At 37.0% G+C, this 25,550-nt stretch overlaps 1 protein-coding gene across 4 annotated transcripts in view; it reads left to right on the top strand.

Annotated features, from left to right (window-relative positions):
* Window positions 1-25,550, top strand: part of LOC124360318 (protein crumbs-like) — an 83,632-nt gene that overhangs the window by 32,386 nt on the left and 25,696 nt on the right. For all 4 annotated transcript variants that reach the window (XM_046813826.1, XM_046813828.1, XM_046813827.1 and 1 more), the window contains exons 2-3: window positions 24,395-24,753; window positions 25,319-25,511. In XM_046813826.1, coding sequence (XP_046669782.1) covers window positions 24,395-24,753; window positions 25,319-25,511 — 552 coding nt within the window. The remainder of the gene's footprint in view (window positions 1-24,394; window positions 24,754-25,318; window positions 25,512-25,550) is intronic.

Below are 25,550 nucleotides of genomic sequence, written 5' to 3' on the forward strand. Positions count from 1 at the left end.
TGCTAGTTTTTGATATTTATGGTACAGAGACAACATAATTTGTGAAAGTAGTAAACATCTTCTGCAGCTCCTACTTACTGTATTTAAATTATTTGGATTTTAAACACAATTGTAGTAGAAGTAATGATAAAATAAACAAATGCTTTGTTTGGTTGTACAGTGGAGTCCAGCTAATCCGAACACGTGTAATCCGAACGTCGGTTAATCCGAACAGGTCCAGGAGGAATTATTTATAACGATAATGAACAGTTATAGGAACTAGTTACATAAAAAATGAAAATGGGTGCATCATTTCGTACGTAAACAAAGAAAACTTTAATTAAATAGACATACAGTATTTTATTAAGACAAATTGTGTACGGTACAGTACATAAATAATGAAGTTAAATACAGTACCAAATTGAAACTTATAGGTTAAGTATGAGTTAAATTACTGTATTAAGAAGTGAAATCAAACAAAAATTGGACGTACAGTACTGATATTATTATTGAGTACAATATTAATTGTTAAAAGACATAAATTCAGTTACTGTATTCTCTTCTGTCGCATTGAAGGGAGTCTATTGGATGACGCGTAGTTTCGTACAACTATTGAACGCGTGGACCCGTACAATATCCCAGTACGCTCACATTGCTTAACAATAGAACTCTCACACTAAATACGGTAAATGTGCTTAGTATTCGCAAACACGTTTATTTGTCAAGAAATACAATGCAACAGTCAGAAAACATATTTTAATAAAAAATGTTGATAATTCTATAACAAAATAGACCCATTCTCAAGTTTAAAACCGTATTTTTCTGTAATTCTGGCTAATCCGAACAATCACATAATCCGAATAGGGCTCGGTCCCAATTAGGTCGGATTAACGGGACTCTACTGTATAGCAATAAAATCGGAAACCAGAGTAAGTAAAGATAACAAATATGAAAGGAATAATAGATAGGCGCTGGTACCCGCAATACCGAAACTTGTGTAATGGAAAATTCTGAAATGGATTCACCGAGTGTTGATAGTGAGGTCCCGCCCACGTCGTGGCGAGCCTATGGGGTTCTTGGAGATACCACGTGAACTGTGCGATTTCCAAGAATTTTGACAAGCTCTTTTCACAACGGGCCACTCTAGTCTTGCTCTCCTCCATAGAAACAGAGACCCCTGACAAGATGGAAGAAGTTGACGTTTCTTTAGAGTCTCGTTTACAAACTATCCATCGGTTATGAAATGTTTACTAATAATATAAAGGATCGAGCACTTAAGTTAGTGCTTCTGTTGACGTCACCACGTCACGACAGAGGTGGGCGGCGCGTCACTGTCACACTCAATGGATACAGTATAGACATGTAGTAACGTATTTGCAAAATTAATTATTTTTCAATTTTTTTTGCAGAGTTACTTCCGATTTCAATCCCAGTATACGTTGCAAAACATCGATTAAGGTGGAGTGAAATAAATAAATAAATAAATGATTGCGACGTGTGTTGCGTGGCAGTGCCAGCAGCAGTGCGACTACCATCTCAGATCAATGAAGAGATTTGTGTAGCAGCCGCATGCGGTGCCGCCTTGCCTCGTTTGTTTTGGCAGCATGTTTGTCTCAGAGTTGGGTTGTAAACAGTCCAGTTCGTACCCAAATCTTACACACAACATCACCTCGTTACTACAAAAATATTTGAATATATATTTGGTTAATTTGTGAAAGTTAGGATCGTAAGTTTAAGGACTTATGATTGATTGTCACCAAGTTTGACAGTTGTCCTCTAGCGGAGCAAGTACTTTTTGTGATTCATTGTTTATTGAAAAAACTAAATTCGGCTATTGCCATTTATACAAATTTAATTAATGTAAATGAAAGTCGTTTGACAGGTATTTGGCTTTCCGATCATATGTTAGTTTGGTTATTTAAACGCATATGTGACAGTTACGGCCAAATACAAAATAATTGAATCGTAAAAAGTAAGGGCTCTGTGGTGTAATGGTAGCACATTCACCTGGCAAGTGAGAGATCCGGGTTCGAGTCCCGGCGGAACAAGTACTTTTTGTGATTCAATGTTTATTGAAACAATTGTCTTGGACACGCATCAGGTAGCAGTTTCTACCTATCTCTAATATATAAATTTTACCATTTACTCAATACCTCTAAAATAATAACTGTATTTAGGGAATATGGGCTTTAATGTGTGTATTATTAAAAACGCCAAGATTATGGTTAAATAATGTTAGACAAGTTACAACAGAATTGTAACATTTATGTTATGCCACCGTAAACTGGGATTAAACTATTAGGTTAGAATTTTTCCAGCTGCATTGGCTATTTTCATAAATATATAATTGCAAAAATAGTAAGTTATATAATGCTTTAATTGTGGGGTACAGGAATGTTTAAATTATAAAGACTTTAGTGTTTAGGTGGCATATGCTAGATTTGATTATAGTATTTGATTTCCCTGCCCTTGAAAATCTCGTGACCCACTGTAGTATCCGCCAATGTGCGAACGTGGGATTTCCTACGGCCAGTGGTTGATCACCTTGTGCAGAGCAACATAATTCACAGTGAGCGTACGCTTTAATCCTCGCATTCAGTGGTCCCTGTCTCGAAGTGTTGCTCAATATGGACAACTAATCGTAGCCTGCAGTCTGTTACATATTTACCGGGCCGCGAGATGTGCGGTTCGGCTCGCAGGCCTCGGCCTCGCCTTGACACCGCCGCAGGTAATGTGGGGGACGTCCTCTGCGGATGTGGCGAGATGAAACTACGATTAGATTGTGTTTTCAGAGGACGGAGAGAAAGTGGTGGCCCGTTGTGTGGATCGCTTTCTTTCATTGAATTATTGCTAATGGCAGGGTTTATCAATTAGTGAGGGCAAGGATGCGGTACAGGTGTGAAGGGAAAGTGGCGTGTCACTGTCAGTACACACTACACAGTAGTCGGTACTCTGTACGTGACACGACAATTATCGCCTGCTGTGTATGTGATAGTCTACCTGTCCTTCAGCTGTTCCCTGTCGCTCTGTGGCAGAAAACATGCTGATGCAGTGTGTGTAATATGATAAATAAAGCAAAACACGTTAAAATAGAGCGTATTTGCAGCTTGCATAATCGCGAATTGAATAGTGAGAAACAGTTTGGGGAACGTAAGAACATGATGGAGACTCATACCTGGATGGAGAAAGTGCATGATAAAAAGACCCAGTGCACATGCAACTGCAATGCAAGGCTTTAAATATTTGATTGTGAATAAACAAAACCAGTGTACTGAAAGAAAATCTAATAACAAGTAAATAGTTTCACGAAAAAGGGGCGGATCCACTCGGGTAACGCTACAAACAATAAGTTGAAACCAGTCTTATATTTGATTAATTGTAACTATACAACCCCTTAGATTAACATTCTCGGGATTAAATTAAAGAACATATTATGTAACAATTGTGGAAAAATAAAATTTTTTTAAATGTCTTTTTCTTAAAACTGCCATTGGTATAGAAAGAAATCCCTAAACAAGCAAGCCAGGATTTGCATTCAAGTATAAACACGGTATTATAATCCACCTATGATAGTGATATTCTTTAGAATGCGCAGTTTGAGAAAACAAGTGAGCCCAAGAAGCTGATTATTGGTACTTTAAGACACCACCAAATCTCTGTTTTCCCCAACGTCGCTCGCTGTTGTCGTTTGGTTTTTGAATTTTAGTTTCCCACAATTTTTATTGTTAAAAGTTAAATTCCCAATGGTCTAGAAGTTGTGCCGGTGGTGGAGGATATATACAGTGATAATCACCTGTCTCGGAAATGCTTAGCATGTCAAGAGGTTGGTTACGACACGCGTTATATTGTGGGAACATGTGTGCGAATGTTTGGGTAACAAGTAGTCAACTATACTTGTACAATGATGAGACTTAATTTGTTACAATAGGAGACATGAGAATACGTTTGTGAGCGATGTATAGCGAAGAGTAAATGGTGAAGCAAGAAACTGCAGCATCAGAATATTTGCGAAGTAAGATTCAGTGTATAAAAATAAGGATAGGTTTTAACCTGATTAAAATAATTTGTGACATTTAGAGAAAGGAGAAAGGCAATAAGAGCATGTTCTTTTGCAATTAAGAACTGAAGAAGGAAAGAAAATTCCGTAAACGAGTTTTAAAAACAATAAACGCAAATCCTTGGATAATCGAAAAAACGGTGTATTCATAATTGTGACTTCATCTATTAATACATATTTATTTGCAATTTTATTTTAATGCCAACATTAAAAAGCACATGCCGTCTAGCAGAGGCATACATTAGACTATTTGTAGGCCACATATTCCAGTAGGGTACGTGTTCCAGTATAGTTTCTTATTTATTCTTAATTTGGAATTGGCATCTTAATACATAATGTCACTAGAGTGAATGGTCACTGTTTGATTTTTGTTCTCTTGATATCTCTAAGAAAATGTAAATTTGTACTCTATAATCTTTGGAACAACTGAAACTCCATGAAATGTTTCATGAACATTCAAAAGATTTGATCATGCAATTCGATAGCATTCATGTGTGGCCCCATGCTCACATTTAGAAATTCGTAATGTTGTGTAGATAAGTTGACACGTCATCCCTTACACGCCGATTGTCAGATGTCGGGTTCCCAGGTGATAAGTCATGCTCTCTAATGATCGGTTGATATTGTGGCAGTCACTATTGTATCGATCGTGGCGTCGCGTGCACGGGTCAGCACACGTGCTATAGCCCCACCGGTGCTTGATCTATTGCTGCACCGCCTTCTTGCATAAGGGGAGTTTGGCTTGTGACTCAGGACCATGAATCAGAACATATTATTTGTACGATGAACAGCTCGAAACTTTTGGACTGTAACGATATCATTGCTATCGCACGTATACATTAAATAGCACTTTACATTAGCAGTTTACATTAAATAGCACTAATAAATCTGTGTAAGTTCTACACGCCATAATTAATATTCTTAGTTTTGTATAATGTTAATACTATCTGCACTGGAAAATCTTCACTCGTTTTGGAAGATCAAATAGCATTAATAGAGTTTGGTTTCAAATAAGTTACAAGAATATAATTTACTGCATTATTAAGATTCAATACTACTAAATAATAAGTGTTATCTTAAAAGTTTTACCCCCTCTCCCTTTTTATGTATCAACATTTTTGACCACCCCTTCTCAAAATAGGGTATTTTGGGGTTAAGTTAAAATTTGTAAATTGGAACCTCTAGCAAGTAACACCTAGGTATTATAAAAAGAAGAAGAATGTCATAATTTACATTCTAGAGATCTCTAATGTTTATTCTTTCAAATTTTGGTAGCTAATTTGAATTGTTTTATACAACCCCCGCAATTTAAGCTACATTTAAAGTTATTGCAAGGCAGATCAAACATTCACTCACTAGTTATTTTGAAAACTTACGACACTAAATCGTAAAACAAGTTATTACAAGAATCAACAACAAACATCAACAACCATGAATAACATAGCATTTTATTAGGTTTTGTTTGCTTGACAGAAGCCCATTAGGAAGTATTAGGAATAATAATGGTTGGTCTTGGTGTGTTATCTCTTATTGGCTTCCAGGTAGCATGTAAGATACATTCAGTCCAGGCACGGTGTCTCTTAGTAATGACAGACTTAGTCAATTGTTGTTAAATATATATATATATATATATATATATATATATATATATATATATATATATATATATATATCGTATGGGGGACAAAGGCAGCTATCCATAAATAAATAAATTAAAAATTACAATTATTAAAAAGTTAAAATAGTTAGTTAAAAATATAGTGCTCTACTATTAGATTAGTGTTACGATGTATAGAGTACGAAACTGTTAAACTTCAAGCAATGAGAATTTACGTTGTAAAACAGTGTTTTTAGCACGAACTTAGAACGTAATGCAGTTTAAACAATGTAACTGACCCAAGTTGTCTCTTGGAATAGACATAATATTACGAGTAGAATTATCAGCACAGCTGATCATTTCACATGCCTCAGTCCTGGAGTGTGAGTAACTGATAACAGCACCTAGGAATGTGTCTATCGTGCCGCGGCACCGGCCTTCGCCTCGGTCTGATGCCGTCACAGGTCTTGTCTCGTGACCAGTTTTCTGAAATCCGTAGCATCGCAAATCAGAGATCAGAAACAGTTGTGTAAATTGGCGAATAGATAGGGCGGTACTACTGTCAGGCGACTATCATTTCACATGCCTGAGTCCTGGAGTGTGAGTAACTGGTAACAGCACCTAGGAATGTGTCTACCGTGCCGCGGCACTGTCCTTCGCCTCGATCTGATGCCGTCACAGGTCTTGTCTCGTGACCAGCTTTCTGAAATCCGTAGCATCGCGAATCAGAGATCAAATATAGTTGTGTAAGTTGGCAAACGAGATAGGGTCGTACCTCTGTCAGGCGACTATCACTTCACATGCCAGAGTCTTGGAGTGTTAGTAACACTGATAACAGCAACTACGAATGTGTCTACCGTGCCGCGGCACCGGCCTTCGCCCCGATCTGTGGCCGTCACAGCTCTTGTCTCGTGACCAGCCTTCTGGAATCCGTAGCATCGCGAATCAGAGATCAGAAACAGTTGTGTAAGTTGGCGAATAGATAGGGTCGTACCTCTGTCAGGCGACTATCACTTCACTCACATGCCAGAGTCCTGGCTGATAACAGCACCTAGGAATGTGTCCACCGTGTCGCGGCACCGGCCTTCGCCCCGATCTGTGGCCGTCACAGCTCTTGTCTCGTGACCAGCCTTCTGGAATCCGTAGCATCGCGAATCAGAGATCAGAAACAGTTGTGTAAGTTGGCGAATAGATAGGGTCGTACCTCTGTCAGGCGACTATCACTTCACTCACATGCCAGAGTCCTGGCTGATAACAGCACCTAGGAATGTGTCTACCGTGTCGCGGCACCGGCCTTCGCCCCGATCTGTGGCCGTCACAGCTCTTGTCTCGTGACCAGCCTTCTGAAATCCGTAGCATCGCGAATCAGAGATCAGAAACAGTTGTGTAAATTGGCGAATACATAGGCTTGTACTAATGTGAGGCCATTTGTTTTTTCATCCTTTTAATCCAGGTCTGGCTGCTTTAGTCTCTTAATTTTTAATTTATCCTACACATTCTAGTTTAATGTAACAACAGTTATAAAAGTCTTAATTACCTGTTTATGGATCCTTTTGGATTTATATTTATTAGAAATATCTCTACTCTGTGCTTAAGTCAGCTCTGAAAGTTTCGGCACCAAGTCCATTGTAGGACTGTTCTCAACAGAATTGTGCGTGTTACTCGTAGATTTAAGTGATAATACAAATTACTGTATCAAACGTCATTTGATTTGTCAGGTCAAAATAAGTCAGAAATGTCATATAAAGTATAGACCCTTAGTTTACCGTCTGTCAGTCTGTTTATGTTTTTTAGGATAAAACTACATTTTATAACTGAATAAAGGAATAAAGTTCTTTGCAAAATGATTAGTCTAATTAACGCTTGTTTCTGAAAAATGGCTCTGAAAAATATTATATCCGATTTCAAAATTGCGGCCATATCTAATTTTAATGAAGTAATTTGTGGGCGCCCTGTATATCAAGATAAAAATGATATTGTTACAGAAGACAAGAAAATGTAGTTTTTACGAAATCGTACTGCTTTTGCTTGGCACTCATAAAAAGTGACAGTATTAGTTGTTCAGTTCTATTCCAGTCGACTGATTGCGTCATTTGTAACGGGTGAATGGGTTAACTGAACACTGAAGGTTGTGGAGATGTAACGGACGGAATCAAACGAATCGTGGTTAACCATTGGGCAATTACTTCGCTGTGCGTGAAAGAATTTGTTATCCGTCTTGCATTTGTCTGACAAACGTTCCATTAACTCGCTCCGTGCTTTGGTATCGAGTCACGCTACAGTCGCTTCATTTCAATTGTGGCCTCTAATTGTTTGTTAGCAAGAGCTTGTAAATGTCTTCGTTTCGTCAGATATTGGTTGTTATCATTTAAAGCAGTCTTTTTAACTCCAAATAATTGTTATAATTTAGATTAAATTTTTACCTAAAATTTTTCTCTCGCATACTCCAGTAAAATAAATGCTTCAGTGGCAATAAATTCGATCAGTTACAATATATTTGCGGCGTAAACCAATATGTAATCTAAATGTATGTATTGCGTTTCAGAATTAGATCAGTAGTTTTTATTCATTATTCTTTTACTGACAAATCTTAAGGTAATGTTTATATTAGACATTTCATATCTTCTTCTAGAGAATAAAGCCGCATATAATATTTGAAGAAAATGTACTGTTTCTCTGAAATTTTTGAATAGCGTACTGTATTATAGAAATATTAGTATGTCCAGCAATACTATATTGTTTGTCTATAAAATGTCGTATGTACTCGTATAGAGCTCAGTGGAATTCAAACTAAATCTCTTAGGCGCCACAGAGTTTATCACTCTTCTGAGTCACTCTCGTAATAAGAACAATACAGGGTGATTAATGTGCACAATAGTATCGGCGTGGCTTATCACCTGCACCCACGCTTGTGCTCGGAGAGGCAGCCACGCGGTCATTACAACAGCAAACTTGTTTGTGCACTTTCTTGTAATGAAGTAAACGTGTCAGGCATTGTTACTGCGGGTGTCACCTTGGCTCGGGTCGGAGGACTCTTTGTACCAGTTTATCGGTAGCGGTGTGGGAGCCGGCCAGCTGAGCCAGTCCACCGTAATGGTGGCCACCAGCCCGTAATTAAACTATATTATTTAGTTGGCTGTTCTGCTTGTGTTACTGTCAGGGTCATCTTGGTTCGGGTCGGAGAGCAACTCTGTACTCGGTAGCGGTGTGGGAGCCGGGCAGCTGAGCTAGTCCGCCATAATGGTGGCCACCAGCCCGTAATTAAACTATATTATTTAGTTGGCTGTTCTGCTTGTGTTACTGTCAGGGTCATCTTGGTTCGAGTCGGAGAGCAACTCTGTACTCGGTAGCGGTGTGAGAGCCGGGCAGCTGAGCTAGTCCGCCATAATGGTGGCCACCAGCCCGTAATTAAACTATATTATTTAGTTGGCTGTTCTGCTTGTGTTACTGTCAGGGTCATCTTGGTTCGGGTCGGAGAGCAACTCTGTACTCGGTAGCGGTGTGGGAGCCGGGCAGCTGAGCTAGTCCGCCATAATGGTGGCCACCAGCCCGTAATTAAACTATATTATTTAGTTGGCTGCTCTGCTTGTGTTATTGTCGATGTCACCTTGGCTCGGGTCAGAGGACTCTTTGTACCAGTTTATCGGTAGCGGTGTGGGAGCCGGCCAGCTGAGCCAGTCCGCCATAATGGTGGCCACCAGCCCGTAATTAAACTATATTATTTAGTTGGCTGCTCTGCTTGTGTTATTGTCGGTGTCACCTTGGCTCGGGTCAGAGGACTCTTTGTACCAGTTTATCGGTAGCGGTGTGGGAGCCGGCCAGCTGAGCCAGTCCGCCATAATGGTGGCCACCAGCCCGTAATTAAACTATATTATTTAGTTGGCTGCTCTGCTAGTATTCTTAATAGCAGACATTTCCAGTGCAGACAAGGTGATGCTGGGTTGTTCACCTCATTCTCACACACATCTCATTGCGGTAATGTGTACTGGGCTTCGCTTGACAGTGAATGCATTCCTACACATGCGGCGCTGTTCCTTAACAATCTAATGCTTAGCAGTAATATATATATATATCCCAGGTGACTTCAATACGCTCTGTACATAAATTAAGGCGATAATGACGTGTATTTTGGTACTAGTTAAGATTGGCTGTTTCGCAGTAGGTTCTATAAAATTACCATCCCCATGGGTCAATGACAACTAAGTAAGGGAGTTCTGTAGTTTTACATCTTTGGAACCACTGATGTTCTTATTTAAATGCATGCTGAAATTCTGTTTCTAAATTTAAATCAGTCCTTCATCAACAGAAAGAGAATTAAGTAGACCCCGTGACACACTATTGTTGAAGTCAGGAAATACAGGAAGTAGGAGTAAAGTTAAGACCTTAACCTATCTCCAAATACGACCTTTAAGAACTGGATTACTAGATCACTCGTCCAGTCTCAACTAGCAAATAACAACTAGCTGGTTATTATAAGGCGATGGGACATGGCAACTAGACGGTAACTAAACTAAATCGGGTGAATGGAAATACCCAGGAGTTGTGGTGGAAATAACTGAACTAAAATAAGTGCTTAGTTCGGTTATTTTCATTTAACCGGATTACTCAGCTATTTTTGCTGCAACCCGCTAAATTAAAATCTCAAAACTGTACGTGTTTAAATAACTATTTAGTTAATTTAAATTAATCAATATATTTTCAATAGGTAAAAAAAATGAGACAGATTCAACACCCTTGCGTTACTACCCGCCAAAGTGACAGATCGCACCCTAAATTATTCGTATAATATTTATAGTTTATACAGGATCGCCTGTGCTCCCTTCTTTTATCGGGCTGTAATTTCGGCGTTAAATGCAATGTCACTAGTCTCATTTTCGTGACAACTCCTTGGAGTGTTTGTGTCGCTGTAAACGTTCCTTGTCAAAATGTCAGAGAAATCAATGTGAGTACAACCTTACAAACACACACCCACGGTTTCGCCGATTAAGTTTGGTTCATGACAGTTCTAATTATATTCCCAATGCATTAAATAGGTTTGAATTTGTTATTGGTGTTATTTATAGTAAATTAAATTGTACGATACTTTTACCATTGCTGTTTGCAGTACATTACCGATGAAGCGCGTAACATTTTGCAACATTGCATTTAAAAATGTCTTTTGACAAAAACCTTTTTATCTAAATAAACTATATGCACTACAATAATTTACGGAATGGATTACAATTAAAAGTTTTAGTAGTTTCAACACTTGAAAATAAGATCTAATAGTTTCGCCTTTAGCGGCATTTTAAAATATCTACCCGTTTAAATGTGATATGTTAAAAACATTAGTGTAACAAAGCTCTATAATAATTATTTCGAAATGTGTGGATGCCTTTGTTATTCCAGTGTCTGATTAAGCTAAATTCATACAATATTTCGACTAATTCGGGTTGTTAGTGTTATCGTAACAACTCGATAATACTAACAACAACAAACAATAATTCCTTTCATCAAATCATTTGCATTATTTTATAATTTTACTTATATTAAATGTTGTAATTATCTAATTAGCATTAGTTGCTTTACTAAGCGTTATGGATTAAATAAGTTATAACAATGAATTGTTTGTAGGCTTTTTGTATAACAGGAAAATTGTAGTAAACCTGGTTAATTTTATTGTTCACTAACAACACTTATGCATTTGTAACTTATGTAACACTGTGGTAACCTGGCTATGGAAATGTACTCGCACTAAATAGTGGACAACTGATAGGACCAAGTGAATTACCCTTCAGCCTAGTACCGTACCTAAATAGTCAAGGCCAATTTAGCTGAGCAGTACGAATGCTTACGATTGATTGTTGATGATAATTGGCTAAAATTAACAGCCACCAAAGCGTAAATTATCCACGAGTTATAATCGGACAATTACTGACGGCGCTTTCCCTAGTGTCGAAAGAGTGTTAATAGTCTGGTTCTATGAGTTATCGTTGTGGACGCGTTGTAGTTGTGAAATCGGGTTTAGCGTGGGTTCATTTTATTAACAATTTATATGTATATTTGTGTATATTACATTAAATGTATATTTACAGCCCTGAAGAAAAAAAACATTTTTAAAAAAGCATTATTTTCTATAATTTTTAAAAGGTTATTTTTAAGACGTATTTAGTTAAAAATTTAGTGTTCCTGAGTCATAAATTCGTCCACGTACTATAGAAAAATCATATAGTTTCAACCGTCTTCCAGTGGAATTTGCCAATACGAGTGCTTTAAATGAATATAGTCCTTGTGAATTTACCAACATTGATTTATATGTTTCTGTCCTCAGGGGACGTGTATTATCTTGACTGTGACTCTGACCCCAAACAGGCAGGGTTGCATCACCACACTACCTTAATAAACGAAACTATGCTAATAATATAGCCGACCCGAAGTGAACTAAACCGCTTCTCGTGGGTTTACGGAGTGTATTGTTTATTACACAGCAAGTTATTACAGTGCGGTCGTTCCCACAACTATCGCATCGTACGGTTCACTTTACACAACTTGCTTTGTTTCAACCGTTCAGCTGTGTAGTGTGATGAAAATGTTATAGAAACTCACAACACTTTTAAAGTCTGGTCCTTAAAAAATGTCACTACCCTTTTGTGAAAAAAAAAACTCTTAAGATGAAAGACTGCTTTCACCAGCTGCGACAAGTCTGTTCACGCATCGCACGGTTCACTTTACACAACTTGCTTTGTTTCAATTATTTAGCTCTGTATTGTAATGGAAATGTTATAGAAACTCGCAAAACGTGTACAGTCTGGTCCTTAGGAAATTTCACTACCCAGTTGTGAAAAAAACTTAAGATGAGAGACTGCTTTCACCAGCTGCGTTAAGTCTCAACACTCGCTGATAGTAAAATATCAAACTGCATGTTATTGTGACTGCAGTTATTTTAAACTCTCTAAAGTTAGTGATTATCTCTAAAGTTTTTCTTTTCACGCTGCATCTAAACATCGCTAACACAATTATAATGTTAAGATATTGCGGCGTCGCTGTGGAGAGCCATTTTCAGTCAAGAGATGTTGTTGCACTGTAACAGTAATTGAGTTAGCAATGTTTTTACGCGACGTCTTAACACTGATCGTGTAAATCTAAGATATACATTATGAATCGTTAAAATTAGTTTTTCTTTTTTTTTTGTATTTAATTTTCCGTATTAAATGAAATTAGGTACAAAATAAGTAGGTTCACAATACTTATATATTTTGTACTTTAACTTATATGGATAAATATTCTTAAAACCATATCAGAAAAGGAAGGCTTCAAATGAGATGTTTTTAGTAAACGGTCCTAAAGTCTAAACATTTTAATGCTAAACAAAGGTTTAACAAAGTTTGAATTATGCAGTATGCAGGACAATCAAATGTAATTAGGTGTGCTGCACTACATTATATTGTTGGAGTTTTAATTGGTTTTTATGTTTTAGTTCTAACTTTACTCAGTTCAGTTCTAAATCTTGTCGTTGTTTCTCTGTCTGTGCAACTCTTGACAGAAAGGTCCTTGAGACTTTAACCTAGATACATAGGGTCCTCTTGGATTATGAGTTTGGGGTCAATAGGTCATAGCTCTGGAAAGTTACAGTTACTTTAAGAATAGTTAGGTTAGTCAGGACATGAATCACCACTGTCAGGCAGCATCCGAACTTGTGTTTTCCTTTCATTATCACAACCTGAAACTTTCCACTAAATAATGAGCATGAAAAACGGAAAATTCTGCGCTATCGGAAATAATTTTTTGCTAGTCCGGAAAAAACTAACAGTCAGCTCGGTAAATACTTTTTTTACATTATATCAGGTCCGACTACACTTCGTTGTATCGGTTTATACTGACTAGTTACAATTATCAGGCCACATATTGTTTATTCAAGTCCAAATCGAAGCAGTATCGATAGCTGGAATGAGGATCAGAGATGTCCTTGAGGCTCGGAGGGTCTCATTGTGGGACTTTACCTCTAGCGCGAGCTCTTACGTTAATGCGTTTTAACCACATTAATTTAACAGCCGGATGTATGTAGTAAATGACCTTGAGTTTTCCACCGTAAAAAATGTTAACTTCATGACTTCTTTGTTTTTAGTCGTAGAACTGTGGGGGATGTCTCATTGTAGAGATATAATAAATGCGCATTCAAACTTCATTTAGTTTTTTTAGATATTTTTATATCCTGTTATTCAGAAAAAATCTAAAACTTTATTGTAATTCATCGATTACATATTCAAAATATATATACCTTTAAAAATAATAATCGATCGGATGAGAATTAATTATACCTATAAAATGAGACATATGAGACTATGATCCAAAATTAGGTGTATACCTGTATGCGGTCTAACACTTAGCTTTAATGGGAAAAATACCTCTCAACATACGCTGAAGTTTTCGTATTCAAGTTGGAAGACGCAAATATTCACCATAGGAACCCTGTCCCGGTGTAATAAAATGGGGTGAGCAAAATACTTTTTTCTTTGTTTGAGGACATTTGCTATATATTCTTCGATGCCTTATATTCTGATTTCATAATACACAATGGAATATTAGTAGGTTATAATTTTTCAGCTAGGAACCACATAAAGTAGCACATATAAGGAAGCAGTTGTGAAGCGAACAGTTAATAAAAAATTGTTCTGTTATTTTGTGTTGTAGAAATGACTTAAGCAAATTGGTAAATTCAACCTACTTCCGAGTCAATTGGGACCCAGATACTGTTCAGATTACTGACTTTTCAAATATACCGAAATAATAACAATCGTGTTATAGAGAAAAACAATTGGGAGTTTACATTATGATGCACCTGCATGAGCCGTGGAAAATGTTTTACTATTCTACGGCTTTACTGGTTGTTTTGCGGGATGGAATTCTAATTTGTTTTAATACAGTCTTAAGTAGATAAATGCTTGTAACACATTGAACAGTCGCGTCTGCGTTATAACAATAAGTTGCAGTACTATAACAACTATAACACCATAGCATAATTCCTATTATACAGCATTGTTTTATTGTTATGCACATTTTTATAATTTGATTTAATGAGTTAGAGTAATAAATATGCAAACAATGGGATTAAAAAAATCTCTTTCATCGTAGAGAACTCGGGCAGCAGAACTAACGACCAACGACGATTGCATGCGTTGCTCTACCATCAAGACACGCAATGTGTTAGCCACGGGTCGTTGTGCCGTGTTGGTGACTAACTCAAGAGTCATGTCTCCGGAAACGGTCAACCACCTCCTCTCTTCCTGTAGGTAACACGGTAGTCCCGGTGAGCACAAGCCAGCCGCTGTCTATGCTGAGATTGAAAATACTGACAATACAAAGATGAATGACAAAACGTGAGATTGGTTCACGATCTAGAAGATGAGTACTGATATCTTCTTAAAAGTTGGATAATTTGAAGAGATCTTTTAGAGATATTGGTAAGGCTATCAATTAGCAAGACAACAGTTTTTGTCGTGTTTCGAACAGTATATGCTTTGTGTCAACTATATTTATAATGATTAGAACCTTGTTTGGATATCGATTCGTAATTGCTGTACGGCCACCAAAGACGCTGAGCTGGCTCTTCTGGTAGGATGCATCAGTGACCTCGGCCTTTGTACAGTTCAGCGCTCACGCAGGTCTCAGAGAGCCGGTCAGCCACCTCAGAGCCAGTCTGAAGGATCTACGCTTCACTCCTTGCCCTAATTACCTCCCTCACTTACTTCACCTCCCGCATCGTACGTCTCCACTCTCCCCCTTCATTACACGCACGGCTACCAGAGTCCATTCATCATTACCAGTTTTATAACGCGTCTAAATAATGTTTCCAGAACTTGTTTCAGTCCGACAGCTCTGCCAGCACGGGGTTGTAAACTATTCGAGTCTCTTTTCGCGTAACATACTTGGAGAAACTACATGTTTTCTTATTCCAACTCATATGATAATCAAAGTTTCAAGTTTCACCTTTACATAATTTTTCGAAGGAAAATTTATTTCTTATCAATTATAGTTTGTTTCTTATATGTAAAATACACATGATCTTTGAGAATCTAAATGTGAGATAATGCTAAAGTCCAGAGTACGAACCTCTACTATATCCTCTCCAGTTTATGGGAGTAACTGCAGCATACATCCGTCTCGTCTCTCATTACAGAACTGGGAGGTCTCCTTTTCCATTTAATGAGAAGTTTACACGTAAACGTATAAATTAATAACAGTTTGGAACTAAAGACAATGCTAAGAGGTTTTAAGATTTTTAAGGCTAAGTTTGCTCAGAATGTACTACTGTTTATCAAATTATAACCAAGTTCATATAAAATGAGCGAAGTACAGGAATCAGGACACGGATCGAATTACGATAATCAGGAGTCGAAGTGATTTAAATTCACATAGTTAAGGGAATAATCACACTTAAAGAAAGTAGAATTTTAAGTTTATAAATTCAAAAATTATTAAACCTCAAAATTTAATGTTTGGCCATTAAATAGATGTCTTCTATAAACAATGTGAGTGTGGTTTGAGAAATACCTACATGAGTTAAAATGTTTAATATTAACTCAATTCTAATTTGGTCTCATTTAAAATATTAGTTTTGTGTTTTTCAAATGAAGGTCTGATAAAAAAAAACTAAATTCTGGTAAACGGAAATTTAGATTAAAAATCAATTTTTAAAGCATTTAAGCTTTAATACTAAATATAATATAATTTGTTAACATCTTGAAGTGCTGAGTAACGGAAGTAAATTTGCAATTTAACAAACATTTAGAAAGTAAATCGCATTAATTTATTTGTCGTTATCATATAATAAACTACCAAAATAAATTTACGTTTATATAAATAGAGTAATATTAAAATATTTGGGTTAATTACATTTGGATAGTATATGGTCAAGGCTCTAACAACAATATTGCTTGATTAGCGATCAAATAATAGTGAACAATAGTATATAAAATCTCTTGTATTTAATTTGTGAAACTACTCTAAGAAAAAGGAATTGCCCCTGGTTACTGTAGATTTATATCTAATTTATTTGGACTTGTTTTAGCGCTTTTCATTTTTTTTCTTTTTGTCTGAAAGATATCTGTCCTTAGTAAGCAAACATGAGGATAGTGTCAGGGCTAGAGGAACCCCGGCAGGATACGGTGTGGTGGCAGGATCTTGGCAGCGAGCAGCAGATCTGCCTGTGATTGCACGGCGTGGCGCGGGCGGGTCATGGGAAACACGTTGAGTAACTCACTCTTGACTTGGTGCCCAACTCCAGCTGACTCGTCTTTATGGCTGTTTTCCTCCTATACTTCATGGCAAGTCAAGGATTTATTTCGTCCAGTATTGTGTTTTACTGTGATATTGTTCAAGGTTGATATGATTGGGTTATCTATTATTCTCCAACTTACCGTAGACGTTGTGTCGTTCAAGGTCCGAAACGTACTTTGTGATTCATCTACCTACGGCAAAAACACCCTCTCACACATTTCCCCTACCGATCTGACTCATCAAGCTGAACTATAATTATTAAAATGAGAAATGCAATTTTCCTTGTGCATAACTCAGACAGTACTTGCAGCCTGCGGTTTCAATGACTGGCATCGCTCGGCGTTGGTTCGCCAAGACTGCCGACTGGTTCTGGCTGTGAATTGATTGCGTTTTAATGCGAAGGACAAATGACTGATCGGTATTGCAAAGCGATTGCAATGACAGACATTGGCCTTGAGGCGGTGTCGGTAAAAACCCACACATGAGAGTCGACAACATGCTGTGAGTAGCTTACTGTAGCTGCAGTAACCTGAGTAGTCGGTCACGCCCACCTCGACATGCTCATGCACAGCCTGCAGGCGTCTGTCCGCCGGTGTGTTGGCTACGTTTAAATTACAGAAAGTTCCACTGAATGGGCGTGAAGAATCGGACTGTGTGTGAACAATATTGCATCCCGTGGACAGTAGATCTTGCTCGCAATGTATTAATCACAAGGTGTTTGATAGGCCTAAAAGGTTTGGATAGCCATACGATTAAAGAAAAAAATGCAACAAGAAACTCCGTATATTCCGATTATAATCCAAATATTTCAACACAATCTTCCGTTTTACGGCAATATTGCGTGAAAGACGGCAAGAAATGTCCATACGTAGTTTCCTAAATAATAAAAAAATTGACGTCTTATAATTAATTTTGAAATGTGTTGTGGGCTATGACGCGAACACTTATAAACATTTTGATTACTGCATTCGTGGGTTCTGTCGGTGGTTTATAAATACGCCAAAGGCCTTTTATACAAATTTGGTTAAATGGTTTCCCTTGCCATTTAGGTCCTAATTTGTTGTACTATTCCTTTAAGGCTCAAATTTTTATACATTACAATTTTTACTGAAACGTCAAATTTTTTCACTGTTACATTATTTCTTATATTTTAAATTATTTTGTTACTACGACTATAAGAAATGTAAATATGACTGGGTGTACTTTAACCACTCTTGCCTTTTCACCATTCCACCCATCTTTCCTTGTCATAACGTGTGTACAGTCTTGTAACGGTGTAAGATTTCCAAACTGATTGATAAAAAGAATAGCGAATTACCAAACCAGAAAAGCTTAACGGGATTACATACAAATACGTTGGAAGTGGTAAAGAAAACTAGAATTGCCATGGTGTTACTGAATGAAATGTACTGCACTATTACTAATGTTAATTGCTGTAGAGTGTATCTTTGTTATACTATATCAAGTATCGCATTAGAAGTTGTATTTATTTGATTTGGATAACTCATTACTAAAGGCTCCTAGTTTTTATAATATGTTCTGTATACAACTATACAATTATTTTGAGGTTGATTATTTATGAATTTCAACAAAAAATATCTTGCTGCAGGAATTATGAGGAACAAGCAACAATGACCTAATTTTATTTAATAACTCTCCAACCAACTCCGCAATTCACATATCTGCTCATTACGCCATTGTCTGGAGTGATTGTTTATCTTTATGGAGTAATTTTCATCCCGACCGTCATTAGAGAACGCATTGGGAAGAGTTAACACTACTGTAATCAGTGTGAACTACACATTTTGTAATATACAAATTTAATTAGTTTTTTCATTTCGAGTGTATTTTAATATATTTTGAGTAATATTTTATTACAATGGCGATCGCTTTCTTCGAAACTAAAATAATGTTATATGGCCTGCAACAATTATTTGAAATAAAGTTTCAGTGGCTTAGGAAAATGTTTTTGTTTTCCTAATTTAAATGATTCCTAATATCAATATGAACGAACAATAATATACTTGGATGGTGGTAATTATAATGTAAACAACGTGTAACTTTTTTGTTATTGACAACGGATGATTTGAAAGGAGAATAAGATTTCGGACATACATCTCGTTATACGTTACAACATGTATAACATAACATTTCGAGGATAGAAATCTTCCTCATCAGGTGGGGAAACATTATATTAAAAATTATCTTCTTTACTATCTTCCCCCTTGTTGAAATGGATAGATTTCTATCCTCGAAACGTTATGTTATACATTTTGTAACATATAACGATGGCAAATGTCCGAAATCATAGTATCCTTTCAATGTGTGACTGTTTTTAATACAAGTAGCGTTTCTCTCCTTTATACGACTTAAGAAACTAAAATTTTCCCAAAGTTAAGATACAGTATTAATTATAATCAACTATTTAGAACAGTTTTAAAACTAGATTGGCTTAGTATTGTGTATTTCTCCTTTTACATTGAAACTAGTTTATATATATATATATATATTTCTTTATTTATTTATTAAACTAAAAGTCCTTAAAATATATATATATATATATATATATATATATATTATTTATTTATATTAAACTAAAAGTCCTTAAAATATATATATATATATTTCTTTATTTATTTATTAAACTAAAAGTCCTTAAAAATGGGGGTGGCGGAAGAGGTGGTTCAAAGGTCCCTTTTTTAGCTTTTCACCTATATTTCCATAGGGGTTGGTCGCACGGAAAATGTACACGTCATATAAAATTAAAGGTGATACAATTAACTACATCTTTTGTTGTTACAGTGTTTTAGATCTGTTACCGTTATTGAATAGACGCTTTCGTTAATTGGTAATTTTCGAAAATCCCCTTATGGCAACCATTTGTTGCTAAACTTCTGTATCTAGTATCTTAGGTCTCCATTCCATACAAAATTCGTCAAAAGAGGAGTTGTAGAGGATTAAATTTACTCCACTATGAATTTAATTGAATGTTTTTTTGTATAATTTTATATAAATTCAATCGGAAATTAGAGAGAGTTTTAAAGATGTTTACTAGAACGAGCGATTATGTTAGGTACCACTTCTTAATTTAAACTAGGGAAAAGAGAATCATCAATGTTTAGCCCGTCTCGTTAGTTATCAAATTGGTACTAAGGTTCGAATTTGGCTCTAAATGACGGAAGTTCCTTTTATTTTAAAGCAATATGTATATGTATGATCTAAATGTAACAGATCTAAAAACACTATAAGAACAAAAGATGTAGTTAATTATATCACCTTTAATTTTATATGACGTGTACATTTTCCGTACGACCAACCCCTATGGGAATATAGGTGAAAAGCTAAAAAAGGGACGTTTGAACCACCTCTTCCGCCACCCCCATTTTTAAGGACTTTTCGGTGTATGATATTACCAGGTGGCCCAAACAACGTCTCATAGTTAGTTTTTTACTTTAGATCATTAATTTTACTTCTAGATGCCTCATTTGGCCATTTGGACTGGACTGTAAATGTTGTTTCTTTGTCAATATTTACAAATATTTCACCACACAACCGCTAATTGGAAAGATTTTGGCATTTTTTTGTTAGTAATTATTTTCATCATATAATGTATTGGTTTGATTTCTGTTTGTTTAGTCAGTGGTGTTCTGAAGATGAGTTCTAGAAACTCAAGAATCAAACATGACAAAAAATACAATTAAATATTTGTGAGAGAGATATCACATTACATATTAAGTCGTATATAAGCTATGTACAAAGTTAATCTAATATTTTGCACTCAACCGCTGGTTACAAACTGTTTATCGTTCACAGTTCAAGGATATTTTACAATCTTGATATACACAATTTTCAGAAGCACGTGGTAATAAAGTATTCGCCAGAGTCAGTATGAGGACCGCACGAGCCGAAGACAGTTGCGGCCTATAGCGGCCAAGCTGCGCGGCTGTGCGGCCAGGCGCGGAGGGCAGGAAGCACGCGCTACTGGAACTAAACGAGCAAATGTATGCGATAGGATCACATCAATCCGACACACAGTCCACGGTCTGCGACTTGCTGGTATATCGGACTATCAGTGATCCGTAGACGGCGGTTGTGTGTTACGTCACGTGTGTAATCTATCACGTAATGTGTGCGGTAACGTGACGGAGTCGAGGCGGAGACTTTAACGAAGGGATTGAATGGTTCCTCCTATCGCCGTATCCGCGTGTGGCGGGCGGGCGGACAGTTCGATTGCTCTCTTCAGCTATCGTCCCACGGGACTGTCGTACAGTACGGTTTGGCGAGGGCGGGCAGGACCGGGCCGTTACAACGGCTTCTGTGGAGCGAGACGTGTCCGTGTCTCGGTGTCACCCGCTGCTCGCTCATCTCTCCCACACAGTGTGCATGTGTCGTGTGACCTACTTCACCGATCTGTCCCGGCCATTCACACGGAAGAGGTTATGGCCACATCTTCTATCACGGGAGTAAGAATATGAGTGGAAATGATAGGATGAGCCGTGGTACCCAAGAAGTTGACTCCCCATACAGTCCCTGTGGCTCATCTGATGTTCATCCATTCCCTAATAAAGTTCATACATGACAAGACTTAATGACTGATAATCTTAACATTGAGCCACTTTCGGAACATCGGAATCCACAATTTGACAGAAGAACTTCACCTATCACACTCGGACATAACCTCCTTATTAGCCCCCTACGGTGTGTCCATTAGTATAGAGAATAAATAATGCTTTGCCACCGTCATAAAACCACAAGTCACCAAATGTGTTCAAAGGGCAGAGCATCATGTCATGTAATGGTGGTATACTGCATCAATCACTCCTGTTTGTTCACCTGACATAAGGGAACCTGTTCAGCACTAGATTCAAATGTTACTCTCCTCTTCTTGTATGTATTATTGAAGGATTTGGTTCAGATGTAATCACTGAAACTTAAAATAATCGTGACCCAGAATTTTAAGAGACCTTCTTATTAGGAAACATAAATCATCCCAGATGAGCAAATCATTACATTAATTTGACATTAAGATTCCATGTACTATGGATATTCTCACATTTATCACAAAAATCCAAACTATAGCTTTTAACAGCATCATGATAGATCTATAAGAGCAAGCATTGTCTTTAATTTCAAGTTTGGTTACTTTAATCTTCATTGTCACTGATTTTGTAAATATACTTATGAAACATATTGAGTTCTTAGATTTCAGACGTTTTGGGATCTGTGCAATATGATTTTTTAATATTCAGAGTGATGGAAAATTGAATGAAAGAATAAAAAAATACATTGACAGTTGAACTGACACCATCACAGTTGGAGAAATCAAGCCACAGAGTAGTATTTAGAAAGATGCAAAATGATAAGAAAGAGGCAAGAGATTAAGATGCATAAGTTTTAGAAAACCAGTGTTTTAAATATATGTTTTTTTTACATATTACATATAAAATCAGATACATTAAATGTGTCTGGGTTTTTTATTTATGGTAGCAGTTATGAGCTGTGAATTTATAACCTGAAACAGATCTTGGCATGACCACCTTCCAAATGTGTCAAGTGTCGTTAAGTGACATTTGGTTAAGAGTACTTGGTAAAATAGCCCAAGGGAGTACCCTCATAAAATCTGGAGTCATGTTCCTCTGAAGAGACTAAATAATAAACTGGCCAGGAGTTAAGTCAATGATAGCATCAAACGCTACACTAAGAGCACTAAAACTGGAACTAAAGTCAACATTCACATTGAATCAACACTTCCCACCCATTGCTGTTATGTGTAGAAAACTTGTTTTCTCAGCTTTGAGATCGTGTCTAAGATATCACAGTACAATCAACTGTGCACCTGATGTGACAATTCACCTAGATTACACTTGATTTTTTAGTCTTGGTGTCCTTGATGTCGAAACGATGCAGAGTTCGTTTTTAAGCTTATTCATCACAGGCTTATTTTGGGACCTCTTCAGACGTACATAACTCCAGATTCCAGGGTCACAATATATTGTGAAAGTGTCAGATTTCAGATGCTGCACTAATCGGAAGGTGAACTGGAGCTAAACTCCACATTCATATTGAATCAACCCTTCCCATCATGGCTGCATTATGTGTAGAAAACTAGGTTGCTTCACTGTGCTCTTGGATCGTGTCTGAAACATTGTAGTGCACTTAATTATTTACCAACTGAGAACACCTCTTCAACTAGATTACGCTTGATTTTGTAGTCTATAGGTGTCTCTGATATTGAAACGAAGCACAAAGTTTGTTTTGAGCTTCCCCATTACCGACTTATTATGAAGCTCTTCAGACTTACATGCCTCCAGAATCCAGGAGTCAAGTCTGTGACAGCTTCAGATTTCAGACATTGCACGGAAGGTGAACTGGAGCTAAACTGAACATTTACATGAAATGGGACAATTATTTTTATTGTGGCAATATTTTTATTATGAGATAAATTTGTTTTTTATGCAATCCCTGAAAATTTCACTTTGAATAATTAATACTAATTTTGATTTAGCTGTGTAAAGTTGGCATATAATAAGTAAACGCTGTTAAAATAAAACGTGTGTATTTTGCCAAGCGATTGTCTGTAGTATTGTAAGGTGCAATACAACAGAGGAACTGACCAAGCGTAATATGTGGGGCAGACAGTGTGATCTGCTGCTAATTGGTAAGTGTTGCCAGTCATTGTGTGCCAGGAGGCGAGAGGTTGCCCTACTTGTGACCATCACACAATGTTAACTGGATCACGTTCTGACAGAGAAACTAGAGTCGGATTTCGAGGTTTGAAATGTACATAAGAACGTAAAACATGGAGTTATTCAGGGTGAAATTGAATTTTAGTTCTGTGAAATTGCTGTGCCACTTATGTAATCTTCATTTTGTTTAATTTCACCCTATACCCTCGATTCTTCAAAGCATATTCCATTGCAATACTGAGAAATGATTTAATTAACTTGATGGTTAATTAAAATGTTGGTTAACTTGATGGTAATCTGTATTTAACCAACATCTGATCTCATCCTTGATCACTTTCTAACTCTTGTGGATTGACTTTGTAACCCATCTATCTTGTCATCGTGAAGTGTATGAATCTAGATGATTTGGACTTATATTAGAGTTTTATTGTTTTACAGTGAGGTATCCATCAGCAAATTTGGCAGCTACTGTGACAGGCAAATCTGACCTTAAGTAGGGAAGTCTTTTGATAGGGTAAGATTTGCCAATTAAGAGCGTAAGCTGTTTGTGAAATTGATAAACAAACAAACACAACATTAGTGTTGGAAATGCAAACACCACAGTAATTTAATTGAAATAATCTAACATTTTATATGAAAATCAGTTTTGAAATATATTTGTTTCTATATTAGCATTTGGTTCTATGGTAAAAGTATAGATTTTATAAATTCTTGTGGAGAATTATTTTGTTACATAGTAGTATATTTCTGTAAGTAGCATTATATTTATAAATGTAGTGTAAAAGGTATTTATATTACAATCAACTGTTCATGTTGCAGTGCGTTCTCTGATAATATGCTCACTACCGTTGCTTCACGCCGAGGAGCTGGGTGAGGCGTTTTTCAACACCACAGGGTGGGTGAAGGTGTCTCGGCCACTGACCCTGTACCCTGGGCTGCACATGGGTCTCAGCTTTCGGACGTGTCAGGGCGGTCAGCTCTTCGTCCAGAGTAACCGCTTGTACTCCTGGAGCTTGGAGGTGGTTGGGAAGGAGGGGCTGGCTGTCCGGGTGAACCTAGGCAGCGGACACACCTTCGAAGCCAGGCTCAAGGATGTGTTTAATAACAACCAGTGGCACTACGCCAGTATCCTCCATAAGATTGAGAACATAACGCTGTCGGCTGGTCACCATCAAGTGGTAATATTTTAGACAAGTGAATATACAATAGTGTACTTTAATAGCTACATTTAGTTGATATTCATCTCAGTACGTGGTTTTCACATAGCAAACACCCAAAAGTTCCCTTGTTGTGTATATAATATATTTTTAGTTTCGTTTTATTTTGCTCTTACTATGTTGAGTTTAAATTCATTGCTTTTATATGCCAACTAACCAATCTTACTTATCATTCTTTTTAATTATCTCAGTATATGTGGGAAAATGTATGAATTCCCAAGTTCTCAAAACACAATACATTACTTATAGATCTGTAATATTTACTTTTCTGTAACACTTTCTTTCATGATTTTACGTTTTCTTACCAGTAGCAAAATAGGGGATACTAATAAATAATTATAATAAGGGGAAGGTGTTATTATATAAATAAAGTACAGTGTATGGGAAGGGTTTAAATTGTCTACTAATTGTTTGTACACTCTAAAAACATTTTGTACACCTCAATTAATTTATAAATAATCTTTATAGATAAGATATGTTTAATGAAAAGGTGAAAGTACAAGATTAAACATTAGGAGGGTTACAGGTAATAGCCAACTCTACACTGAACACGAATCTGCTAAAATCGCAGCACCTGGCACCAGATGACGATGGTTACCTTCTGGTGGGGAGTGGCTTCATCGGCTGTATCAAGGAGGGGCCCAATGTTGTACTCAGTGAGCGCAGCCCCCGAGTCTTCATCCACAACGTTGAGTTCGGAAAGTGCCCTCTCACTCTCTGTGAGTTACCTTTCAATTGGATTTCATTAAGTCTTAGTG

Source organism: Homalodisca vitripennis, chromosome 4 (assembly GCF_021130785.1).
Source record: "Homalodisca vitripennis isolate AUS2020 chromosome 4, UT_GWSS_2.1, whole genome shotgun sequence".
NCBI classification, from domain to species: Eukaryota; Metazoa; Arthropoda; class Insecta; order Hemiptera; family Cicadellidae; genus Homalodisca; species Homalodisca vitripennis.